The sequence below is a fragment of the Chaetodon auriga genome, chromosome 5, assembly GCF_051107435.1.
Source record: "Chaetodon auriga isolate fChaAug3 chromosome 5, fChaAug3.hap1, whole genome shotgun sequence".
NCBI classification, from domain to species: Eukaryota; Metazoa; Chordata; class Actinopteri; order Chaetodontiformes; family Chaetodontidae; genus Chaetodon; species Chaetodon auriga.
In genome coordinates this window covers 6416617-6437999 of record NC_135078.1, presented here as the reverse complement: position 1 = coordinate 6437999, position 21383 = coordinate 6416617, and the positions used below count along the sequence as shown (strand labels likewise).

The 21383-nt window shown below is 45.1% G+C and overlaps 2 protein-coding genes across 4 annotated transcripts in view; both read left to right on the top strand.

Annotated features, from left to right (window-relative positions):
* The window catches only part of kat6a (K(lysine) acetyltransferase 6A), a 31135-nt gene extending 23317 nt beyond the window's left edge, over window positions 1–7818 (top strand). For 2 of the 3 annotated variants that reach the window (XM_076730132.1, XM_076730130.1), the window contains 4 exons: window positions 446–644; window positions 748–1440; window positions 1697–1958; window positions 2075–7818. In XM_076730132.1, the coding sequence (XP_076586247.1) occupies window positions 446–644; window positions 748–1440; window positions 1697–1958; window positions 2075–5469 (4549 nt within the window). In that variant the 3' untranslated portion in view covers window positions 5470–7818. The remainder of the gene's footprint in view (window positions 1–445; window positions 645–747; window positions 1441–1696; window positions 1959–2074) is intronic. The other variant, XM_076730131.1, reaches the window with a different exon arrangement.
* Window positions 7819–10106: 2288 nt separating this feature from the next.
* Window positions 10107–16305, top strand: ap3m2 (adaptor related protein complex 3 subunit mu 2). Its single transcript, XM_076731377.1, has 9 exons — window positions 10107–10228; window positions 11170–11462; window positions 11564–11735; window positions 12152–12289; window positions 12682–12767; window positions 13054–13187; window positions 13402–13609; window positions 13864–14008; window positions 14821–16305. The coding sequence occupies exons 2-9, from the start codon at window positions 11190–11192 to the stop codon at window positions 14919–14921; spliced, it is 1257 nt and encodes a 418-aa protein (XP_076587492.1). The 5' UTR covers window positions 10107–10228; window positions 11170–11189; the 3' UTR covers window positions 14922–16305.
* The last annotated feature ends 5078 nt before the right edge of the window (window positions 16306–21383 follow it).

The following is a 21383-nucleotide window of genomic DNA, read 5'->3' as shown; positions in this document are numbered from 1 at the left end:
ACTAAGTGTATTAGCAGTGTTTATGCCAGTTGCTAATGTACTCAATGTCGGGCAGTATTGACATATATAAGATGGTTTTGAGTCATAGTGATATGAACAAAGACAAAATCAGTGGCATCACCAGAAAAAAGTAGTAAAGTTTGACGGAAAGTTGACATTATGAAGCTTTAGTGTATAACACATACATCAACAGGCTTCCCAATGCGAGTATGCATTAAAGTGTCGTAAATGTACATATGCATGTTTATCTACTTCCACACAAGTAACCAAACACATCATCACGCAACACTTCATGTGGGCTCTGCAAGCGGACATCGGTGTGGATGCACACGTACATATTCTGACATACATGATCCTATTCATCCAATTTCTCTATACTTACATGTAGAAAAACATGCATGAAGTGTTATAAAGTTCCTGTTTTTCTGTGCTGTGGTTCTGTAAGGCTGGTACTGGTGCGAAGGGAGAAGCTGGTGGTTAGTCACATGACTCGTCTCAAGGCCCGGCCACGGCAGCTAGAGGTCGACCCTGAGTGTCTCCGCTGGACTCCCGTCATTGTAACCAACACTGTGGTCTCTGACGCCGATGGAGATGATGATGAGGATGAGGATGATGAGGAACCACAGGAGGACAACCGCAAGGAGGTAAATGTTGAATTTATATTTACTCTAGGTGTGTTGATAGATTGATCTCAAGTTTGCTGTATTTTTTTAATTAATTTTTAAATTTTATTTTACTTTTTAATAGATCAAACCAAGTCACAAGGTCGCACCAATGCCCTGGCACATGCGCCAAGGGAAGAAGAGGGACGAGGAGGAGGAGGAAGATGAAGAAGAGGAAAGAAAGGGCTTCCTGGGTTTTCCCATTAGCCAAAGCTCTCCAGCTTCCCCTCCCATTCGCTGTCCACCTCCTGTCTCAGAACCAACACGACCCCCTCCCCCAACTAACGGAGAACGCAGACCACGGGGGCGCCCACCCAAAAACTGGCCTTGGGGCAAGGTCAAAGACAGCACACGGGTGGGACGGCCGCCTAAGATCCGCCCAGTGGAGGATGAGGATGATGAAGATGAGAGAACAGAGGGAGGAAAAAACACAGGCTCTGCCAGCAGCCCCCCCTCCCTTTTCTCCCTGGACAGACAAGCAGAGTCCACAGCTTTTCACTCATTGGACATGGTCAGGCACCCCTCCATAACCCCCACACGAAGAGGGCGGCCCCCAAGGAAAAAGAGAGGCCCTAAGCCCAGACTGACAGAAGGGCCTGGAGAGGGGCTGGCACAGCTTCCTGTGGTTTCCAGGTTGAATGAGTCTCCACCTGTCAGGAAGAGCTGCTTCAGTGAAAGCAGTGAAGAAGAGGAGGAGGATGATGATGAAGATGATGAAGAGAGGAGGGCATGCTCCCCACCCATCCTCACCAAGCCTGCAATGGGGCTGAAATGCAAGGTAAGGAACTGATAGTGTTCAGATTTACTGGTACTGAAATAATGTTTAAAATCACAGAATTAAGAATAATTCATGTTCATAAACTCAAATAATCCAAATGAATTCGCATTCGGTTGTATTTATAACTGGATTTGTGTCCATGACATGCACTTAAATATAATCTTATTGATTTCAGACTGTGTCTTTTAAGTCTGTGGTTGTCATTTTAAACAAACTTTCAAAGGCACACCTAATTCCCTGTCCTGCTTCTACCTAGAAGCCACTGAGGAAACGCCGCTTTCGCCAGCGAAGCCACCCTCACAGCAGCGTGGTGACAGAGACCATTTCTGAGACCACAGAGGTGTTGGACGAGCCCTTTGTAGACTCAGACTCAGAGAGGCCTATGCCAAGGCTGGAGGAGGAGACACCCCTGGGCCACCCACTGCACCGCTACCCCCCAGCCCGCTCTGCTCTGAGACTGTCTGACCCAGCACCCAAAAGGGGCCGACACTCCAACCTCACGGATTCAGAGGAAGACGGTGAGCAGACACAGGCTTTTGATGCCAAAATTTGCAGGGCTGGATTATTGCTTTGTGTATACACAGACATGTGTGCCGCTTATCTAACACTGGGTTTTCTTCTTGCCTCCTCTTAGAGCTGACACCTGTGCTGAAACCTGTGGCTACTCTGCCAGCAACACCATCAGAGACCCTAGTGTCTAACCCTGAGGTCCCAGTCAAGAAGAAGAAAGGCTGGCCCAAGGGGAAGAGCCGCAAGCCGCTGCACTGGAAGAAAAGGGGACCGGGGAAACTACCTAGCGGTGGGCCCAACCAGCAAGCAACCGCAGACAACCAGGCCCAAAGTGGGGATCCTCCTCCACCCAAAATCAAGATGAAGCCTGGCCGCAAACCACGGAGCTGGTATCTGCAGCGCGCCCAGGAGGAGGCAGAGAGACAGGAGCAGGAAAGACAAAGGCTATTGCAGCAGCAGCTGGACAAAGATCCTCAGCTGCTTCAGACAGATGACCGCAAGCGAGTCTGCAGAACCAACACTAACAGAGACAACAAACAGAAAGATTCTGATGAAGAAGATGACTATCTCCCTAAGCCTGTTGAGCAGAAGGTGCCAAAGAGGCGAGGGAGACCGCCCAAGAACCGCGCCCTGCGGCAGCCACCCCAGCCTGCCCCCAAACCACCTCCCACCTCTGAGCCAGAAGAGGAAGAGGATGAGGAGGAGGAGACTGAAAGAGCTTGGGAAGAAGACAAACCCAGCCGTCCACCATCTCGCCCCCTGCTGTCCCCTTCTTCCTCTTCTTCCACCTCAGGGCCCCGGGCCCCACAGTCCCGGCCTCAGGACACAGATATGGGTGACAGGGAAGAAGACGATGACGATGAAGAGAGGGAGGAAGAGGAATACGGCAGCATGGGTAGTGGTGCTGTTAATATCAATAGACGACCAGAAGTCACGCCAGGTTCAGGAAGCAGGCGCAGTGAAGACCATGATGCAGATGATGAAGGTGACGGACACTTGGAGAACAAAAGCAGCAGCAGCAACAATGGTAGTAAGAAGAGAAAAAGTCCAGACTCTGAAGATGAAGATGACGATGAAGATGAGGAGGAGGAGCCTGCCTCCCGTGCAAGCTCTCCTCCAGTCAAAGAAGAACCCCAAGGTGGAGAGGCTTTTTTAGACATGGAGAACAGCGTGGCGCGGGACTATGTCAGCAAGCAGGAGGAGGAAGAAGAGGAGGAGGAGGAGGAGGAGGCTGAGGAGGAGGTGCAGGAGGCTAAGTGTCGGCCCTCCTCTGCCGACCCACAGCAGGAGGAGAGGCGGCGCAGAGAGCAGGAGGAGTCTGCTGCAGCAGCTGCAGCAGTGGAAACAGTTACGGCCATGTCTGTTCCTTCTGAGCCCATGGAGCTCCAGCCTCTCCACCCCGACGACAAGGATGTCACGCTGTTGATGGAACCACAACACACACATCCACACTCCCACCCTCACCAGCACTCTGACTTCAAAGAGGAGCTTGGCCACCATCACCCACACCACCCCCATCACCACTCCAATGAGCTGGACCTGGAGACTATGCAGGCCGTCCAGTCCCTGACACAGGGAGAAGCCCAGGACGAAGAGACTGAACCCCAGCCACACCACGGGGCCTACCAGGACTGTGAGGAGACCCTAGCTGCCTGCCGGACCCTGCAGAGCTACAGCCACACAGGGGAGGCCGAGGAGGAGGCGCTGGCCTTAGTGGAGGAGTGTGGGGCCTCCCAACACAGCAGCCCCCTCCCTAATCCCCCAGTGCCACCCCTGCCCAGTCAGTCTGTGCGGTCGGTGAACAGTCCAGGGTTGCCCTCAAGCATCATGGACACAACACCAGCAGGGCAGAGGGGAGGAACGCCTGGGCCCACTGGAGCAGGAAGCAGTGGTGGAGGAACGGGAGGGGGGTACACCCAGATCACACCAGAGCATCCCAGTTCTCTGTCTGCCCCTTCCCAGCAGAACATGGAGACATCGCCAATGATGGATGTGCCGTCTGTGTCAGACCACTCGCAGCAGGTTGTGGACAGCGGCTTCAGTGATCTCGGCAGCATAGAGAGCACTACAGAGAACTACGACAACCCCAGCAGCTATGACTCGACCATGGGCGGAGGGGGCAATGGAACGGGGAATGGCGGAAATGGAGGGGGGTTGTCAGCTGCTGTAGTTGCAGGAGCGTCCACAGCTTCCTCATCATCAGCCTCGTCTTCTTCAAGCTCAGCCACCCCGTCCTCCTCCTCCCAGTCTAACAGCTGCTCCTTTGTGCCAGCCCCAAGCCTCACATCTTCCACAGGAACTGGAGGATCCCAAATAGCGATGGGCAGCTGTAGCCTGATCCAGCAAACAGGACCAGGGCCCAACAGTGGACCAGGTGCCAATAATGTAGGCAGTGCTGTGCCCCAGCCCCCACCACCTCCACCGCCGTCCAACACCCCAAGCTGTGGCATTAAGTCTCCTCAGAGCTGTGGTGTGATCGAGAGGCCACCCAGCACCAACCAGCAGCAACAACAGCAGCAGTCCCAAAAAAAGGTTCCTCAGCAGCCTCCTCAACAGCAGCAACAAGCCCCCAACCCTCAGCCTCCACCGTCAGCCCCACCGCCACCGCCACAGCAACAACAACAAGCCCTGTCCCAGTGTAGCATGGGCAATGGCTTCGCCTCCACACCCATGATCATGGAGATTCCAGAGAGTGGGGGTGGAGGAGGGGGCCGCACCCTGTATGAGCGCATGGGTCAGGACTTTGGCACAGGAGGCTACCCCCAGCCCTCAGCAACTTTCAGCCTGGCCAAACTTCAGCAACTCACCAACACCATCATGGACCCCCATCCTATGCCCTACTCCCATTCAGCCTCTGTCACCTCCTATGCCACCAGTGTTTCTCTTTCCAACCCAGGGCTGGCCCCGTCACCTCACACTCCCATCCCACAAGGCCAGCCCACTATGACCCCACCTCCTAACCTTAGCTCTGGCTCCATGAACCTGGGTTCCCTGCAGTTGCAGTGCAACATGCCCACCACCAACATCGGTCTGGGACCTCCGCCGCACACGCAGCGGCTACAGGGCCAGATGGCTACAGTCAAAGGCCATATTTCCATCCGGTCCAAAGCCACTCAGCAGCTGGCCCCAGCCCCACACCAGCAGCAGCTCTATGGCCGCAGCTCAGGGGCTGTCACCATGCAGGGCACGCCGCGCACATTGGCGGTGCAGCGCGGTATGATGCCAAATCTCATGCCTACGCCAGCACCATACAGTTCCATGAACATGACGCCCCTCAATGCCATGTCAGCTGGCTACCGAATGCCCCAGCCCATGATGAACAGTGGTTATCACGGCAATCCACCATACATGAATCAGCCAGCCCAGTACCCCATGCAGATGCAGATGGGCATGATGGGAGGGCAGGGTTACCCGCAGCAGCCTATGCAGCCCAATCACCATGGCAACATGATGTACACTGGCCCCTCCCATCACAGCTATGCTGGTGTCCCAAAACAGTCACCTTACATGAGCAGATGAGCAGCCAAGAACTGTAAAAGAAGACATGGGGCCAGAGCTGATACTCGCTGTACTCTAAATGTCCATTACTCCTGTTCACCCTCTCCAGTGCCACGGAGGCACAAGTGAGTGTAGGTGATTGGAGACAGAGAGGGTCTTTGGGTTTCCTGTTTTTCTATGTAGTCATTTTGTCCCTTTTGATTTGGGCTCGTTCCCCTCCCCTCCCAGCTGGCTGTGTATGGGAGCAAGTCAGTAGGATTCCGGGCTGGGTTGTGTACATGGACCTCGGCCGTATCATGCTGCTTCAGGCCAGGCCTACACAGTCCTCTGTAATGTGGTTTATCACAGGCCCAGGAGTCTCCTCCTCGTGATGTGCAGGAGGAGAGTAGGGGAGGACAAGAATGACGAGGAAGATGCACAGAGAAAGACAATACAGGAGTACCTTGCTTTGTCTGACTGCGAATGAAAAAACAGTGGTTAACTGAATATACTCAACCATGCACACAATCTTTTAATTGATATGGGAAGCCTTACCTTGAAAAAAGAGACAATGAAACATTGTAGGCGGACTCTTGTTTTGTTAAGCATAATGTTGAATCCTATTTTTGTTGTCATTGGTTTTTTTGTTTTTTGTTTTTTGTTCTGTTTTTTGAAATACTCGTGTGCAGTCCGACCTCTTATATGCTTTGGTCTTTATATGTGTGGCATTTTGAAATGGTGATACACCTTCTTGCTCTCTCAGAAATACCCAAACATCACTGTGGCCATGCGGACAGACAGCTTTTCACCTAGTTCCAGAAAAGCAGAGGAGTGGGGCCTACGGTGTTTGAGGTGTTCAGTTGTTTCTAGAGTCTCTGGCTTCCAGGATGGACGGTGTTGTACCAAAAACAGCAAAGACACAGAAGAGAGGAGCGTGTTACTGTCTTATTATATGTCCATAAATAAAACAAGTAGCATTATTTTCCAGTTTGTTGCCACTCTGAAACGTTTAGATGTAAATATTCTGGTACTTCCCAATATCCAGCACACACACACAAACACATACTGACTAGCTGTCACCAATTGGTAGCTAGCTCAGGAAAGTACAACATTCAGCTGTTCTTGTCCACACTCCACTGACGGACGGTGTACTATGTCAGCCTTTTTTTAGCAGTTTAGGGAATGCAGAACAAACTGTGGGATTTCCATTTAACTGCTTTAAGGAAAGTCAGTTAACTCTAGCTGACCTCCCCTCCTTAAGTGTTAGTGACCCAAAGAGGTCGAGGAGTCCGCTTTTGAATGGTGTATTTTTTCTGTATATTTTTTTTTATTGTATTTTTCTTTTCTGCAAATTTCTGCACTCCTATTGGCTAGAAATATGGCTGTAGACAGTTAGCCTTTGTAAAAGGTTTGCCTAAATGCCTGATCTAGTGCATGGTTTGGCCCTCACATAGAGGCACACTCATATGAAAGCAGGGTCGGAGGTGAGTAAGTGTTCGAGGTCCTGTTGGTAATGGCGTTCAACTGGCAGGGGTGAAAAGGTTGACCTTGTTGCTCCATGTACCAGTATTCAAAGTCAAAAGAGGAGTTTTCATTTTCTTGCAGACCTGACATTGCATACTTATTTGTGTGTATTGTTCTGTTCTGTACTTATTTTTCGTTGTGTTTCTTTCTGAATTTTATCAGACTGGGCAGCTTTCTTTTATGACACAAGCTGACTCTTTTTGACTTTAGAAAACCTATTGTAGAGAAAATGTTTTTTCTATAATATAAAAGGAAACTCTGACATTGATATTGGTACTGTCATTTTTTTCACTTCTGTTTCAGGAAAAAAAAAAACAATACATATTTTTTAGCTCGCCTCTTGGGTAATAATTACTAAGAAATTCAAAATTTAAAAAAATTACCACTCACTTTTAGTGACTTTAAGATGCCTTTAACCTCTCCATTCCATCTCATCTCTAGAGTTTTTCTATCTTTGTGTAGTATATTAATGCTATTTTAAACAAAAGGACTACAAATATCTAAAGGTCACTTGGCATTCTTTTCTTTTTTTTTTTACTTCTTGTGTGTGTATAGGATGACTTCCTTACATTTAAGAGGCATGTAAAAAGGAGCTCAGTATATTTCTGTCTGTTTATATCGCTTCCCTTTTTGTATCCTTTGTAATTGTACATGTTGCGTTGTATGCTAAGAGAGAGCGCAAAATAAAGAGAGCAGTGGCAGCTGGGCACAGTGAAGGTTGATTTGCGCTCAGCGGCCTCAACTCTCGACTCTGTCCCTGTATGTATTTCCATTTATTCTGTTTTTTTTTCTTTCTTTCTTAGCAAGTACTTTCAAAGAACTCTGTACATTTTAACATAAAATGAAAATAAATTATGTTGAGCCATTCATGTTCTCTTTGAGCTTTTTAAAGTTTCATCTGAGTCAGTTCTGCGGTTCAGTTGTAGTTGCCATCTAAATCCACCCCTTCCAGATTATCTCCAAAGGGATGACGATGCTTTCATTATGCTTAATACCATGCACCTTGTCCAGAATGGTGAACCTTCTTGTACAAACTGAATATTTTAGATTAAGGATTTGTTTTCCTCATTAGATACCAGACAAATTGTGACAACCTCACTTATAGCAGCAGGTTAGTGGTGTGCTGCAAAACAAGCGACAAGACTTGCCCCGTTGGTGAACGCGTATTTAAAAGGCCCTGATTAAAGGTCAGCATTCTTCATAACATTAACACTCATGACTGAATAAGCAATAATCAAACTGTTTAAAGAAAAATCCTTAAATATTATTTTTTAAGAGTCTTGGCTAAGGTGCTTAATCAAACTGTGTGTGGGTGTGGTTTGAACACTGATGGTGGACTTGCAGTCATCAGTTCAGTCACTTGTGGACTTGTCTTGACTGCTTGTGGCCACTAGATGTCCCCATAGGACACAAGCATGGCATGTGAAAACGGGATTGTTCTCTCCTCACCCCACTTCTGACTGCACCTCCTTGAGTGTTGCTAGATTGTTAATCACATGGTCTCACCTTCAATGTAATATCTCTAAACTCACATTTGTCATATTTATCTAATGTTAAAGCTCAATCTGATCAAGTCACTGATGTCAGTGCAGCTGGTGATCGTCGGACTGAAGTCAGTCTGATTACAGCAGCACATTTTGGACCACAATGACTTTCCACTTGCTCCTGCTGAATAAGGGAGATCCCCAAACTATTCACTTGGTGTATGCACACAATGAAGTTCACTTGACTCCATTAAATGCACAATGTCACTGTAATTATGCACCATTGCAACTCCTGCCTCATGGACTGATTGGCTTGCAGGTCTGTGATAAAAGCAGTATCCTACAGAGCAGGTTACACCAGAAGAGGCTGCAGCTCAGAGCACTTGCTTCAGCATCTTCATCACAATGGGTTCACACATACTTTTTGAATCTTCTGAAGATTTAGAAGGGGGAATGGCTGACTGGTTGACTGATAAAAGTGGCATCTTTGTTTCATATTAGCTATATGCAGATTTACAAGCTGACCTGAGCTCATGAGTGTCAGCACAGTGTACTGTGTACTGAGACAACAGAGATTGATCTTTTTCTGCATCAAGAGGCTCTTCGTGGTTGGAACCGATGGAAGAGGCTGTGGACTGGCAAAACTGATATCTGAAATTCTAGTGGTTTGTTCCACTGGCATTTCATGTAAGGTATTACTTCTCATAACCTCGTGGTTTGCACGTATTGAAACTTCATCTAAAGGGTGTGAGCTGCACACCTTGAGCTCTGACATTTTATTCATTGTGTACGCAGTGTTCATTCCACCATGTATTATGTTTTGAAGCCCTTAAAAATCAAATAGTGCTCAGTCTTTAATGCTCTTTTGCTGCTTTATTGAATTATATCAACTGAGACATGTTTGAAGGTTATAACACTGGTAGCTGTTGAGTAGTTAACATGCAACATACAGTGTATACAGGTAAGGGGATATTAGAGAGGTATTTGCCTTGTCCCAATTTGCAATTTCATATATATTTAATATATTGTGCATACGACATTTTGAAGAGAATAGTGGTTTGTATGTAGTTGTAGTTTTGAGCAGGGAAAAGTTTAAGAAATTGAATAGATCATAAGCACTATGTTACATCTTCTGTGTCTTTATTTGTTGTCAAATAACATGCAGCGATCGTTACACAGCAGTAACTAAAAAATAAAATAAATAAAACAATCTTTAGATGTTATTTATTTTGCATAAATTAATGTGACTCCAGCATCAGCATTCCATAGTATTATGTGCAACCTTCATGTCTGCTATTTCACTGTAACCTTGTTTGGGGGGAAAGATGTAAAATTAGATGAGAACAAGAATCTGTCAAATGACAAATGAGAAGTCTGAAGGCAATGACTGAATGCATCAGTGAACTTTCGTATGGGCTCACCGTGTCCGTGGATCTATTTGTTTGAATGGAGAAGGACTCGCAAGATGAAATCTGATACTGCAAACAAAATGTCAGACCAGCTACATCCTACGACCAATCAGCGGACAGTTTTACTGGTGTTTACTGTCGCTCTCCATCCATGGTCCAACCACAGCCAAGTCACGAGCCACCAGCTTCCGTATTATTGACCTATGACTCTATTGGGTAGGCGGGATTTTACGGTCTCAGTGTACTCTGATTGGTTCGCTGCACTCACGTATCCTTTCTCGCATCAGGCTCCGCTCCACCTAACGGGAAGCAACGACGGCTGCGTAATCTTTCATTGGGAAAAAAGGGTGAAAGGCGAGAGGAAAACGTAAAAAATTGTCTTCGGTAAGTCAGTTGCAATTTCTGAATGGCTCGAGTGGCAAATTGTCATTTTTCAGCCAGAGGAACATCGTTCTGTTGATGTATTTTCATCCTCTACACCGGGTGACGGGGCTTTTCCTCTGTCATGAGACTGAGGCAGGAGGAGGGACTGATGTAGGTTAGCATCGTGAATGGAGACGGAGGCCTTCAGCTTCTCCCTTCCTATGTAGACAACTAGTTACTTTGTTGTCAGTCATAATTTTGTGTAACGTAGCAGCAATTTGTCCGCGTTCTTGTAGCGGTGAGTTACATCCGGTCCGAACTCGATAGCGTTGTCGCATATTTAATGAATATTCCGGTGTCATATTTCCCAGACACTTCAAGTTGACGCTAATTAAAGAAGACTTAATGTTAACTTAATGGCGGTCTGTGAAGTAAAACCACGCTAACGTAACGTCACGTGCATCTGTGTGTGCAGAGGTACGCCAGTCTCCTTTAAATTTGAAGTTTGATTCAGTCACTTTTAAATTGACCCAATACACTTCATTTGAATGAGTTTACAGGAGCCACTTATTCACGTGTTGCTGTGAAAAGGTTTGTTCAAATCAAGTGTGTAGTTGCATCGTGTCCGTATGGTAAACACGCACATTTAGCACACAGAGCCATGCAATGCTGCACTGGATGAGCTGCGTTATCCAGAGCTAAGACTTGCTTTAATGCAGGGAGGATGTGTCATGTGAGAGGAGGATGGGCTCTTCTTTCAATGGTGGGCATGGAATTACTGTTCATTGTTTAGTTATTTATTGTTTCTCCTAACACTTGATCAGATACAGACAGAGTTGGGTTATCAGTTTTAACGTTCAGAGACTGTCAGACTTCATTCAGACACTCTTATTCACATGCAAGTCTGTTGGACTAAATAACTGCATACAAATCATTTACTGATGTGTAAAATCCTCTTTTAGCCTCTCAGCCTCCAGCCACAATGATCCACAGCCTGTTCTTAGTTAACGCCTCGGGGGACATCTTCCTGGAGAAGCACTGGAAGAGCGTGGTCAGCCGCTCCGTGTGTGACTACTTCTTTGAGGCACAGGAACGCGCCACTGAGCCGGAGAACGTCCCGCCGGTGATCCCCACACCGCATCACTACCTTATCAGTGTGCTCCGGCATCGCATCTACTTCGTTGCAGTCATCCAGAGTGAGGTGCCGCCGCTGTTTGTCATTGAGTTTCTGCACAGAGTCGTCGACACGTTCCAGGTTTGGGCTCCCTCGCATTTTTCAGTCCACTTTTAGTTGATTTTAAATGATTCATAGTTGACTTTAAATGCCCACACCCTGCTTGTGTTCTTTGTTCTCAGGACTATTTTGGAGTGTGTACAGAGGCTGCTATTAAGGACAATGTGGTAGTGGTCTATGAACTACTGGAGGAGATGCTGGACAATGGCTTTCCGCTGGCCACAGAGTCCAACATCCTCAAAGAGCTCATTAAGCCTCCCACCATCCTCCGCACAATGGTCAACACCATCACAGGTACAATCCGTGCACATGTTAACCATGGCCCACAGCATCTGTGAAATCCAAACTGAGTTGGACATGTTCACCATTTAGAGGACAGCTAAATGTTTAGAACAGGGCTGCCCAAAGTGGGGGCCAAAGTGGAGTACATGTTGTCACTCAGCAGGAAGAGTTTAACATGGACTGCTGTTCATGTGATGAACTCTCTGTTTTCATGAGACAACAGATCCACTCAAACCCAGTACTCTAACGTTCATGCTTTGTTCACAGACAGAGCGCTGAGCTCCCATTCAGCTAAAATGATTATGTGAGGTCACAGATACACCAAATAAGACAGATAGAATCAGTGTCAGCCCTTTCTCTGCACTGTGTGAATGGACTCTGTGTAAATGTGCTCGTTGTTTTTCATTTGGTTAATGTGTGTATTCCAGGCAGCACCAACGTTGGTGAACAGCTCCCCACAGGCCAGCTGTCAGTGGTTCCATGGAGACGCACCGGAGTCAAATACACCAACAACGAAGCCTATTTTGACGTGGTAGAGGAGATCGATGCTATCATCGATAAATCAGGTATTCACTGTGCCATTGCTTCATTCTGTAGCCTCTCTGTTAGTTATGAACCTGTAAAGATTCACAGAGCACTGATGGAAAAATGCAAATCTCTTTCTATTAAAGGAAAAAAAGAGAAATGCCACAGATCCTGATAAATTAGACCATTGCATGGCATGGACATTTTTATCACTATAGCATTCGGTGCACACTCTAATGTAATTTGATTGTTAATTCTCTAATTACATCATTTTGTTTACTGTTGGAGTTTGTCCAATAAACAATATTGAACAACGGAGTAAAGTATCAGATGTCAGCAGCTTCGCTCTGCCTTCAGAATGAGTTTTGTTGTTCATCTGTATAGTTTTTGCTTTCTATCATTTTCTCCCATCAACCCCAACCCTCGTGGTCAGGCTCCACCATTACAGCAGAAATTCAGGGAGTTATTGACGCCTGTGTAAAACTGACTGGCATGCCCGACCTCACGCTGTCATTTATGGTGAGTTTCGTCTTTTCCTTCACTTCAACCAATACTCTGTAGGTCCACGCTATCAGATTCACGTAGAACATTTGTAAATATGTAGATACTCGCCATTAAAATCTAAAGAGTATCAAACAGTGTTGAGCCAAAATGCTTTGGAAAGGGTTTGACTCTGCACAAGAAGTAACAATTATTTAAACAGCTGTAAAGACAGAGGCCTTGAGCAGAATCATTTGAATGATTTTTACAGTACAAGTATTCACATTGTACTTTCCTAACCCCCAAACCATCCTCTGTCTCCCAGAATCCTCGGCTGCTGGATGATGTCAGCTTCCACCCGTGTGTTCGGTTTAAGCGCTGGGAAGCTGAGCGGATCCTCTCCTTCATCCCCCCTGATGGAAACTTCCGGTTGCTCTCCTACCACGTCAGCTCTCAGAAGTCAGTGTCTTCTACGGATGAAACATCTTTCAGCATATTATCCATGTGTTTATTATCCGGTAGTTGCTGATACATACTGCGTGTGTTCTGTCCGAGGCATTTTCTCTCAAGCAGTGCACTAATATTCAAATACAAGAGAATCACAAGACATTTGCACAAATGCTCGCTCGTGTGACTCTGACTTCTGTTGCTTGTTGGCCTGCTTCATCTTCAGCCTGGTGGCGATCCCAGTGTATGTCAAGCACAACATCACCTTCCGGGAGGGAAGCTCCCAGGGGCGTTTCGACCTCACCCTGGGACCCAAACAGACGATGGGCAAGGCCGTGGAGTCGGTTCTAGTCAGCAGCCAGCTGCCCCGCGGCGTCCTGAACGCCAACCTCAACCCGTCCCAGGGAACGTACACCTTCGACCCAGTCACAAAGGTACCTAGAAAGTGTGTCCACGAGTGTTTACATGCCTAAAAGAAGCAAGAAGGGAAGTGTGCATGTGCATTGCAATACAAAGTTATGGCATGAGGTCAGTTTTGTTCCAAGGAATTTGCCTCAAATTTATCTTAATTTACATCTGTCTTCTCAGGATCAGAGATGCCACCAATTGCATTGTTTTTTCCACATTTTCCAAGTGGTAGTGATCTCATACTGTCATCTTATTTTTATTTTTTTTTTGTCTTGGCTAGATGTTGTCATGGGATGTTGGTAAGATCAACCCACAGAAGCTTCCCAGTCTGAAAGGCACCATGAGCCTGCAGGCTGGGGCATCCAAACCCGATGAGAACCCCACCATCAACATCCAGTTCAAAATCCAACAGATGGCCATCTCAGGTACACACACATGTTCTTACCATCACATCGTCATGATTGTGTCATTCCTGGAATTTTGTCATTACTTGTGGAGATTGTTTTTCATAAATGAGATGGTCTGTTAAACAACACCTGGTTTACTCTCACTCACAACAACCAGGCTGCCTCAGACTTAGATTCCTATTTTTTCATTAACTAATGAATATCATTTCTGCTTTACATTTTGAATAGAGAGTAATTTGTCCTCAGCCCCCACACATAAGAGAAGCTTTCACCATGTAGTCTGCTCAGCTGACAACCACCTGACCTGCTCCATCCTGTGGGCACAGACACACAGTGGCCACTAGATGGTGCCAAGTGCAATAAATGCACTTTCTCACATGACACATCTACAGAGCTTATTGTATGAGTTACTCAAATGTAAAACTTCAGCTATAGATGTGGCTGAGTCAGCAGATGTATTTGCTTGCATGAGATTATCTTTTGCAGGATTTAAGGTAATATACAAAGCACTATCTCCTAAAATGATTTGCCAAAGCTTCTAATTTCAACACATGCAAGATAATACAACTAGCATGCATTTAATGCTGTAAGTGTAGTTTTCCGTTTTTGTAATGGAGTCACAGTGCTAAGCATTTGATTTTCCTAAAAACACACAGCTTGCGATCTTTAAAAACCATCTCTGCAGTTGTTGTACATCCCTACCTTGAGCCACCCCCATTCCCCATTTGTTTTGGTGTTGGTGCTGGCATTTGTTGTGGTCCAGTCACACCAGCCAAGTGCACATCAGACTGTGTGTTTGAGAAATGATTGGCATTCTTGTCCTTCAACAGGGCTGAAGGTGAATCGACTGGACATGTACGGTGAGAAGTATAAACCTTTCAAAGGCATCAAGTACATGACGAAGGCTGGCAAGTTCCAGGTGCGGACATAAAGACTGCTGCTCTGTGACTACCGGACCAAACCACCATGAGACTGAGGGGTGATCTGGTGGGGGAAGGGGAGTTGGCACATTCCCTGTGTATATGCATTTGAGGATTTACCTACAAATATTGGAGGCTCCTTGTAGCAGTTGAGAATGGACCATTGCACATAGAAACCTCTGTTGAAGTAACCACATCAAATGTGTGTGCTGGTGACCGTTTTCCACACTCCAAGCAAGAATATTGAATAAATAGTTAATCAAAATAATGCCCCCAAAATAATCCATTATGATAGTGTGAGCTGTCAAGAATGACAGAAAGTCAGTGTTTTCCCATGTTAAGGGGCCTCTGCAAGATAAAACTTTAGCTTTGTCTTACAGTACAGTAGGACTCTACGCTGAGTCAAGAAACTAGTGGCAGTCGATCAGGTGGATCTGCTGTGACAGCCTTTGCTTTTGTTTCACCAAACATGCTCCTAAATGTTGTACAACACGGTCCCACGTTACTTCTCTCTGATCCTTAGGAACAAGTCCTCAGTGCAGCCTACCAATGAAAATGGGTATCGCTGTATTTCTTATCCTCCGTCTTCTTCTCCTGTCCAATTTCTCTGATTCCTTTTCTGCCGTTCTTCTGTTTGCTTTCCTGTTTGTTCTGTTCTTGTGCTCCTCTTTTCCTCGTTGCAATGATTGGATGGTTTCGTCTGCAGCACTGGAGTCAGCACACTGACGTGAGAATGTGACACTGGAGCCGTCCTCAATCATGCACTTTCACATCTGCTCGTACTAACATTTCCTTTTGATGCAGGTAAGATGGATTCAGAGTTACTGAAGCTGTTTGAGCTATTTATTACAACTGAGGTTTCTGGGAATTTTTCAGGTACATGTTCACCTGTTTTATTCAACTTGAATTATTATTTATTCAACAAGGAAAGGATCCAGTTGCTCAAGTAATATTATGTGTGCAACATTTCCATTTCTGTATACTGTCATTAAATTCTGACACGCTTTAACTCTAAGAAAGCTTTTTATTTAACCAGATAATAACAAAACAATGTTGGTGATTTCCTCGTCAGTTTATGTTCACAGCATACAGAAACACATGGCTGAAAAGATGTTTGATACCGTCAATTTGGTGCTAAACACTGTGTCCAAATTATCCACAAATATTTCCTCAGTACAGTTACAGTCAGGGAAACTGTACAATGTGCATCTTAAGACCTGTTGAACAACTGAACTGAAAAAGAATATATTCAACTCTGTATTATGATATCATGGCCAGGTACCTCAGAGGAAATGTTGAAGGTTTGCATTTTGTGTGTGTTTGTTAAAACAGCCTCCAATGGAGTGTTATAATGGTGTAAGAATAAAGATTTGATGTGTTACGACTGAGTGATAACACTGATTATTGAATGTGGTTTTTACTGTGAAGTGAAATATATATATATACACACACACACACACACACACACACAAATATCTCCATGTACATTTCTATTTACAGTTATTTAAATTTATTTATTTATGAATAATCAATAAGTGTAGCCTCAAAATCTGTTTAAACTTCTATGTAAGTATGCTTACAGAAGTGGAGGTATGGTGGATAGCAAACCTTTCGTTACAGAGCTCCTTTTCCAGAGGATGCGGGTGGTGTGATCATACGACTAACCCTCAGCTGAGAACAGGCAACTGAGATACCTGAAGTCTGTCAGCTGGGGCCACTGCTCCCCTTTGAACGGACCTTCAAAGAGGAGCAGGGCCTCCATCCCCTCATGATGTCACAGCATCTGGTTTAAAACCCGCTCATGACATCACAGGAATCTAACGATAATCCACTCTTTGACGTTCAAGTTTCTGACTGAACTTTCAGTACAACACGAGCTTTAATCGCATGACCTCACACACACAGTTAAACTCAGCATCTCAAAGGGCACTTTTAACCCCCAAGTTCCCATTGTGTGACGTCACCCCCCCTCGAGCTGGCAGGACTCCACTCCATAATTTACTGAGGACTTTAACCCCTCCAAAACATTCAACCTCCCTCCTCTCTCTCTCTCTCTCATCAGTCTCTCTCTCTCTCTCTCTCGTTGCCATTGATCAGGCAGCAGCTTGAACTCATTGTTGTCACCGCGCTGTAACTTTTTCCTCTCTCTCCCCTTCTGTGCATGCGACTTTTTTTTTTTTTCAAGTGAAAATGGTATTGTAGGCGCATTTTTACCTCTCGAGTCCATTTAAGATGCGAAGTACTTTTGTGAGATTTCACCTCACTAATTTTCATTTTGCAAACGCTTTTAAGTGAGAACGAATTTCGAGCCCTTGTGAGACCAAGTGATCGCGGGCGGTAAGTTGTCTTTTCGCTTTTCTCTGTCAGTGGTTTTTTTTTTTTTTTTTTTTTTTTTTGTGTGTGTGTGTGTGTGTGTGTGTGTGTGTGTGTGTGTGAGCAGACTTGGATTGAGTTGGGGGGCAATTTAAGTGACCCCACTTTTATGTGTTTGTTTTCAGAAGTTTCTGAGCTGCACATTTAGGTAGCTGTGCAAAATCTTTTACTAAGATAATGATAACGCGTCTCGTGGTCGTCCATAAAATGGTCACTAATAGCTGGTATTTCTCTCTGCGAGGAATTTCAGCACTGTCACGTGGACGTAAATCAAAAAGTGTGTTCTCACAGGGTGAAAGTTTTGTCACCTAAAGCAATCAGCCCAGTGTGGGCCCTCACAGCCCTAATGAGTCGTGTGTGTATTCTGCTGTAGATAATGAACACTATCTTCATGTAAATCTAAATCCGGCTGTTAGTTTTTATCTGATTGCTCTGATCGGTGTGGGCTGACCAGGCTCCCCTTAGGCATGTTTAAAAGCTCCCTCTCTGTGGCCACGTGGATATACAGTAACAATAACAGCAGCGGGGGGCCTCACTGGCACCACTGACCGCCGCGCCACAAAAGTGCTGATTCAACCACGTGTGAAGTTGGCAGAGCGCGAGCTGCTACCGCAATGAGCTAGCCTGAATTAGTCAACATATATGTATTTACATGTAGCTGATTCTGCACGACTTTAATTAAATTCCCCTCCAATATTGTCACCTGCTACCTTTTATCTCATGCCTCATTGCTGCATACAGGCTAAGCAGCTTTGTAGTCTGCAGTTAGCCGAGTCGTGGAGGGAAACTGAGAAAATTTCTGAGCGCTACACCTTAGTGTTATCATACGGTGATACCCAAACGTGTTGAGGCTTCCATTTCCATGGAGGACATTTGTCATTCATCGTACCAACACAGTGGACAGCTCTACGAACTGCTCTTCAACTTCACAACAAATAGGACAGAAAGCATGGCTCCTTGTGTGGTAGAAGTGTTTGCCTCCATGTTAGCTAGCTAGCAAAGCTGAAAACTAGCTAAAAGTTAAAATGTTTCATTGTACTTTAAAGTAAGTCTTAACATTTTGGGTAAACATTTAGATGGCATAATTACTTTGCTACATCCCAGTGTTGTGGGGGAAATAGTTGTTATTGATTTATTAATTTATTTAGTGTTTTTAGACAAAGTTGCAGTAGAAAGCAAACCAGCCACAAACATTAGCAGCAATTAACTTCTGCAAGAAAAGGCCTTTTCCCGCCTTGAAAAGCCCTACCATAGCTGTAAGTTTTTAATTTTGAAATCCATATTAATCCAGAGGCCCACTAGGTAATGTCAGTGGAAATTATTGTATCTTACATATTTCATGTTAAAATGAATGTAGGCGGCTTTTACCCTCCGCTGCATTGATTTTAACATCTACAAAACATTTTCAGTGCAGGCTGTGAAAGCCAGTCAGTAGCAAAGAAACACTGGCTTTTCTCAGCACAATTCACTTTATTGACGGTTGACTGGAGTGTGTGACCAAAAGACAAAGAGGACTGTCCTTGGCATCAACTTATCCACCCCCGTCTTTCATTCAGGGAGACATAAGCCCCCCGTCCATGTGGGGTTTGCCATTAAAATGCAGTATTTTGTCAAACTGCTCACATAGGCCTGCATGGCTGTGAGCCAACTGGACGTAAGGCGCTGACAGCTGTGTTTGGAAACCAGACAGTATGCAGACAGCAATCAAGGGTGTCAGACTGAACTCTAATAAAGGGAAAAGCATCTAGTATTATCAAATGCTGAACAGACAGATATGGCAACTATGTAACTGCACTATGTAATTGGTAAATCTTTCAAGTGAAAAATACAATAAACTGTTGAGTTTATTATACATTATATACATAAAACCTAGGATACTGGGAGTTCTGCCTGTAGTTATTTCCTATGTTATCTGTCTTTACACAGGTTTAGGAAAAAGGCCATAGATCAAGCTAACAAACCAACCCCAACCAGTCATATTTAATGGGTAAATAGATAATGTACCAGTAAAGACACAGATATCCACTTTTTCACAGAAAGGCCTTGGTGCCCAGTCACAGCAGGAAGTGGCACAGAAAAATTGATTTGCATGTCCTCACAAGATAAGTGGTGCTCGAAGCCTGATGGCATTGCGATTACGTGAAGTGGTTATTGTTTTGGGCTGCTTTTGTTTGTGGCAAAATGGAAATGAAGGTATGAAGAAATTACTTCTCATTTGTATAAAATCGCATGGTGTGACGCAGCTAATGTGACAGACTCTCTGGTTCTTTGTTCACTCAAAGGTCAGCAGTATGAATAAGCTTTGCAGTTGGTCAAATGTGCAAAATTCAATGTCAGTGTTTGTTTGTTTGTTTGCTAGCTACTGCATACATATCTGCTTCGTAAATAACTGTGTAATGTGTTGTGTTCTCCGTTGAGACAAAAATCTGAAACCAAAAGGGACAGATGTATAATTATACCATAATAACCAAACAAACAACAATTCACCAGGGAAAAGTACGCTGCTCACATCAGTTTGCAGGCAAGATAGCTAATTAGTTGCTCAGCTGTAGCACATTAAACATCATGTAAATGTACTTGCAAATGTCACATAGACACTGGTGTGGTCCTTACTTCAATACAACGAACAGCATACTGTCTGCCTGTGACATGTAGGCTACAGTGCAACTTTGTTGACTTTGTTTCTTCCCTAGGGTGAAGTGTAACACAGACCCTCTTGCAGTCTGCCACCAACATGCCTCTCCAGCACTATGAAATGAAAAGGAGCATTTCTGATATTTCCCCAAACACCCTTTGTTTCCTATTTCTAATTAAAAATGATCAACAATACATTTGAAAAAGACAATCTTTTATGAGGGAAATATCAAAAGGCGTGTTCCCTTAAAATTCACTCTGAAATTTTAACCATACATCTGTTTGGAAGAATTGCTATAGAGTGATGTTGTAGGCAATGTAATCTCTGCAAACCTAGAAAACAAGGATGTGAATACTCGTTTAGTATTAATGAAGAATGTTTTGTCTTATTCCTCTCTTTCTTGCCGTTTCTGCACACTTCCAGACTGTACCCAGGCTGCAGAGACACCCCAGCCTTCAGCAACGCTGCCCAGACTGTGGTGGCCCACCAGCCATCCCTCAGGATAGTTGAGAAAGATGGACTCCAGACTGAAAATTGCCACCCAAATTCTCCAAGGCCACCCAGGTGACCAAGAACAGAATATAATAATTAAGTTGTCCCTGGAATGCTCAGACAAGAACACAAGATGAACATTAAGCCAACCTTTCTTGGCAGCAGCCTGCAGAATTGAGGGGATTGAGTTTTTTCCAGTGTGGTTTAGTATCTAGGTAGACAAAGTCAACAGCAAAGACTGATCCAAGACAAGTTATCTACCTGCCAAACTTACAGCACATATTCACAGTACATTCGGATGGTATCTGTTGTTAATTTTAAACTCTTTTAAACACTACTGTGTTTATCCATGTTTTTCAATCTTCCTATATAAGAAACAGAACAGGCATAAGGCCGGACAGTCACCATGCCCAGGCCAAGGGCAGGGCCTGGTCCACCACGTGAAGACATTTATGAATTCTCCAGGGACATGGTGGAGACTCAGTCTCTCCTCTTGCATAGGAAATCCTTAGGGGAGACATCTCCTTTGAGCAAATACATTGAGACTGAACACCAGCAAGCGGGGCTCTTCCCTCTGTCTCCCGCTGATGCCTCCCTGGACGCTGCTCTTGACCTCCAGAAAAAAAGGAGGAAGAAATGTGGTGCCTGCACTCCCTGCCTCCGCAAACAGAACTGCAATACCTGCGCAAACTGTCTGAACCGCAAGACGGGCAAGCAGATCTGCAAGCTGCGCAAGTGCGAACAGCTGAGGAAGAAACGGAACGAGTGGGAGCTGTGCGAGGTATGGATATGTTTATTGTCTGATCACGTTACATTTATTGTTTATGGGGATGCTAGGCCAGTGTTAACAGTCCAGTAGTATCCGATTGATAATGGATTAAGCAAAGTAATAATCAACAGATGAATCGTTGATCAAAACAGTCGTTCGTTGCGGCTTTAAAAGCAACATAGGAATGGCAAAACTTACAGCTTC

What these genes read in the sequence shown, in the direction of transcription:
- ap3m2 (XM_076731377.1), top strand. Translation starts at nt 11,190, where the DNA reads ATGATCCACAGCCTGTTCTTAGTTAACGCCTCGGGGGACATCTTCCTG. An exon ending in AATGGTCAACACCATCACAG is followed by an intron (nt 11,736 to 12,151) that starts GTACAATCCGTG and finishes TGTGTATTCCAG; the next exon opens with GCAGCACCAACGTTGGTGAA. An exon ending in TGCTATCATCGATAAATCAG is followed by an intron (nt 12,290 to 12,681) that starts GTATTCACTGTG and finishes CCTCGTGGTCAG; the next exon opens with GCTCCACCATTACAGCAGAA.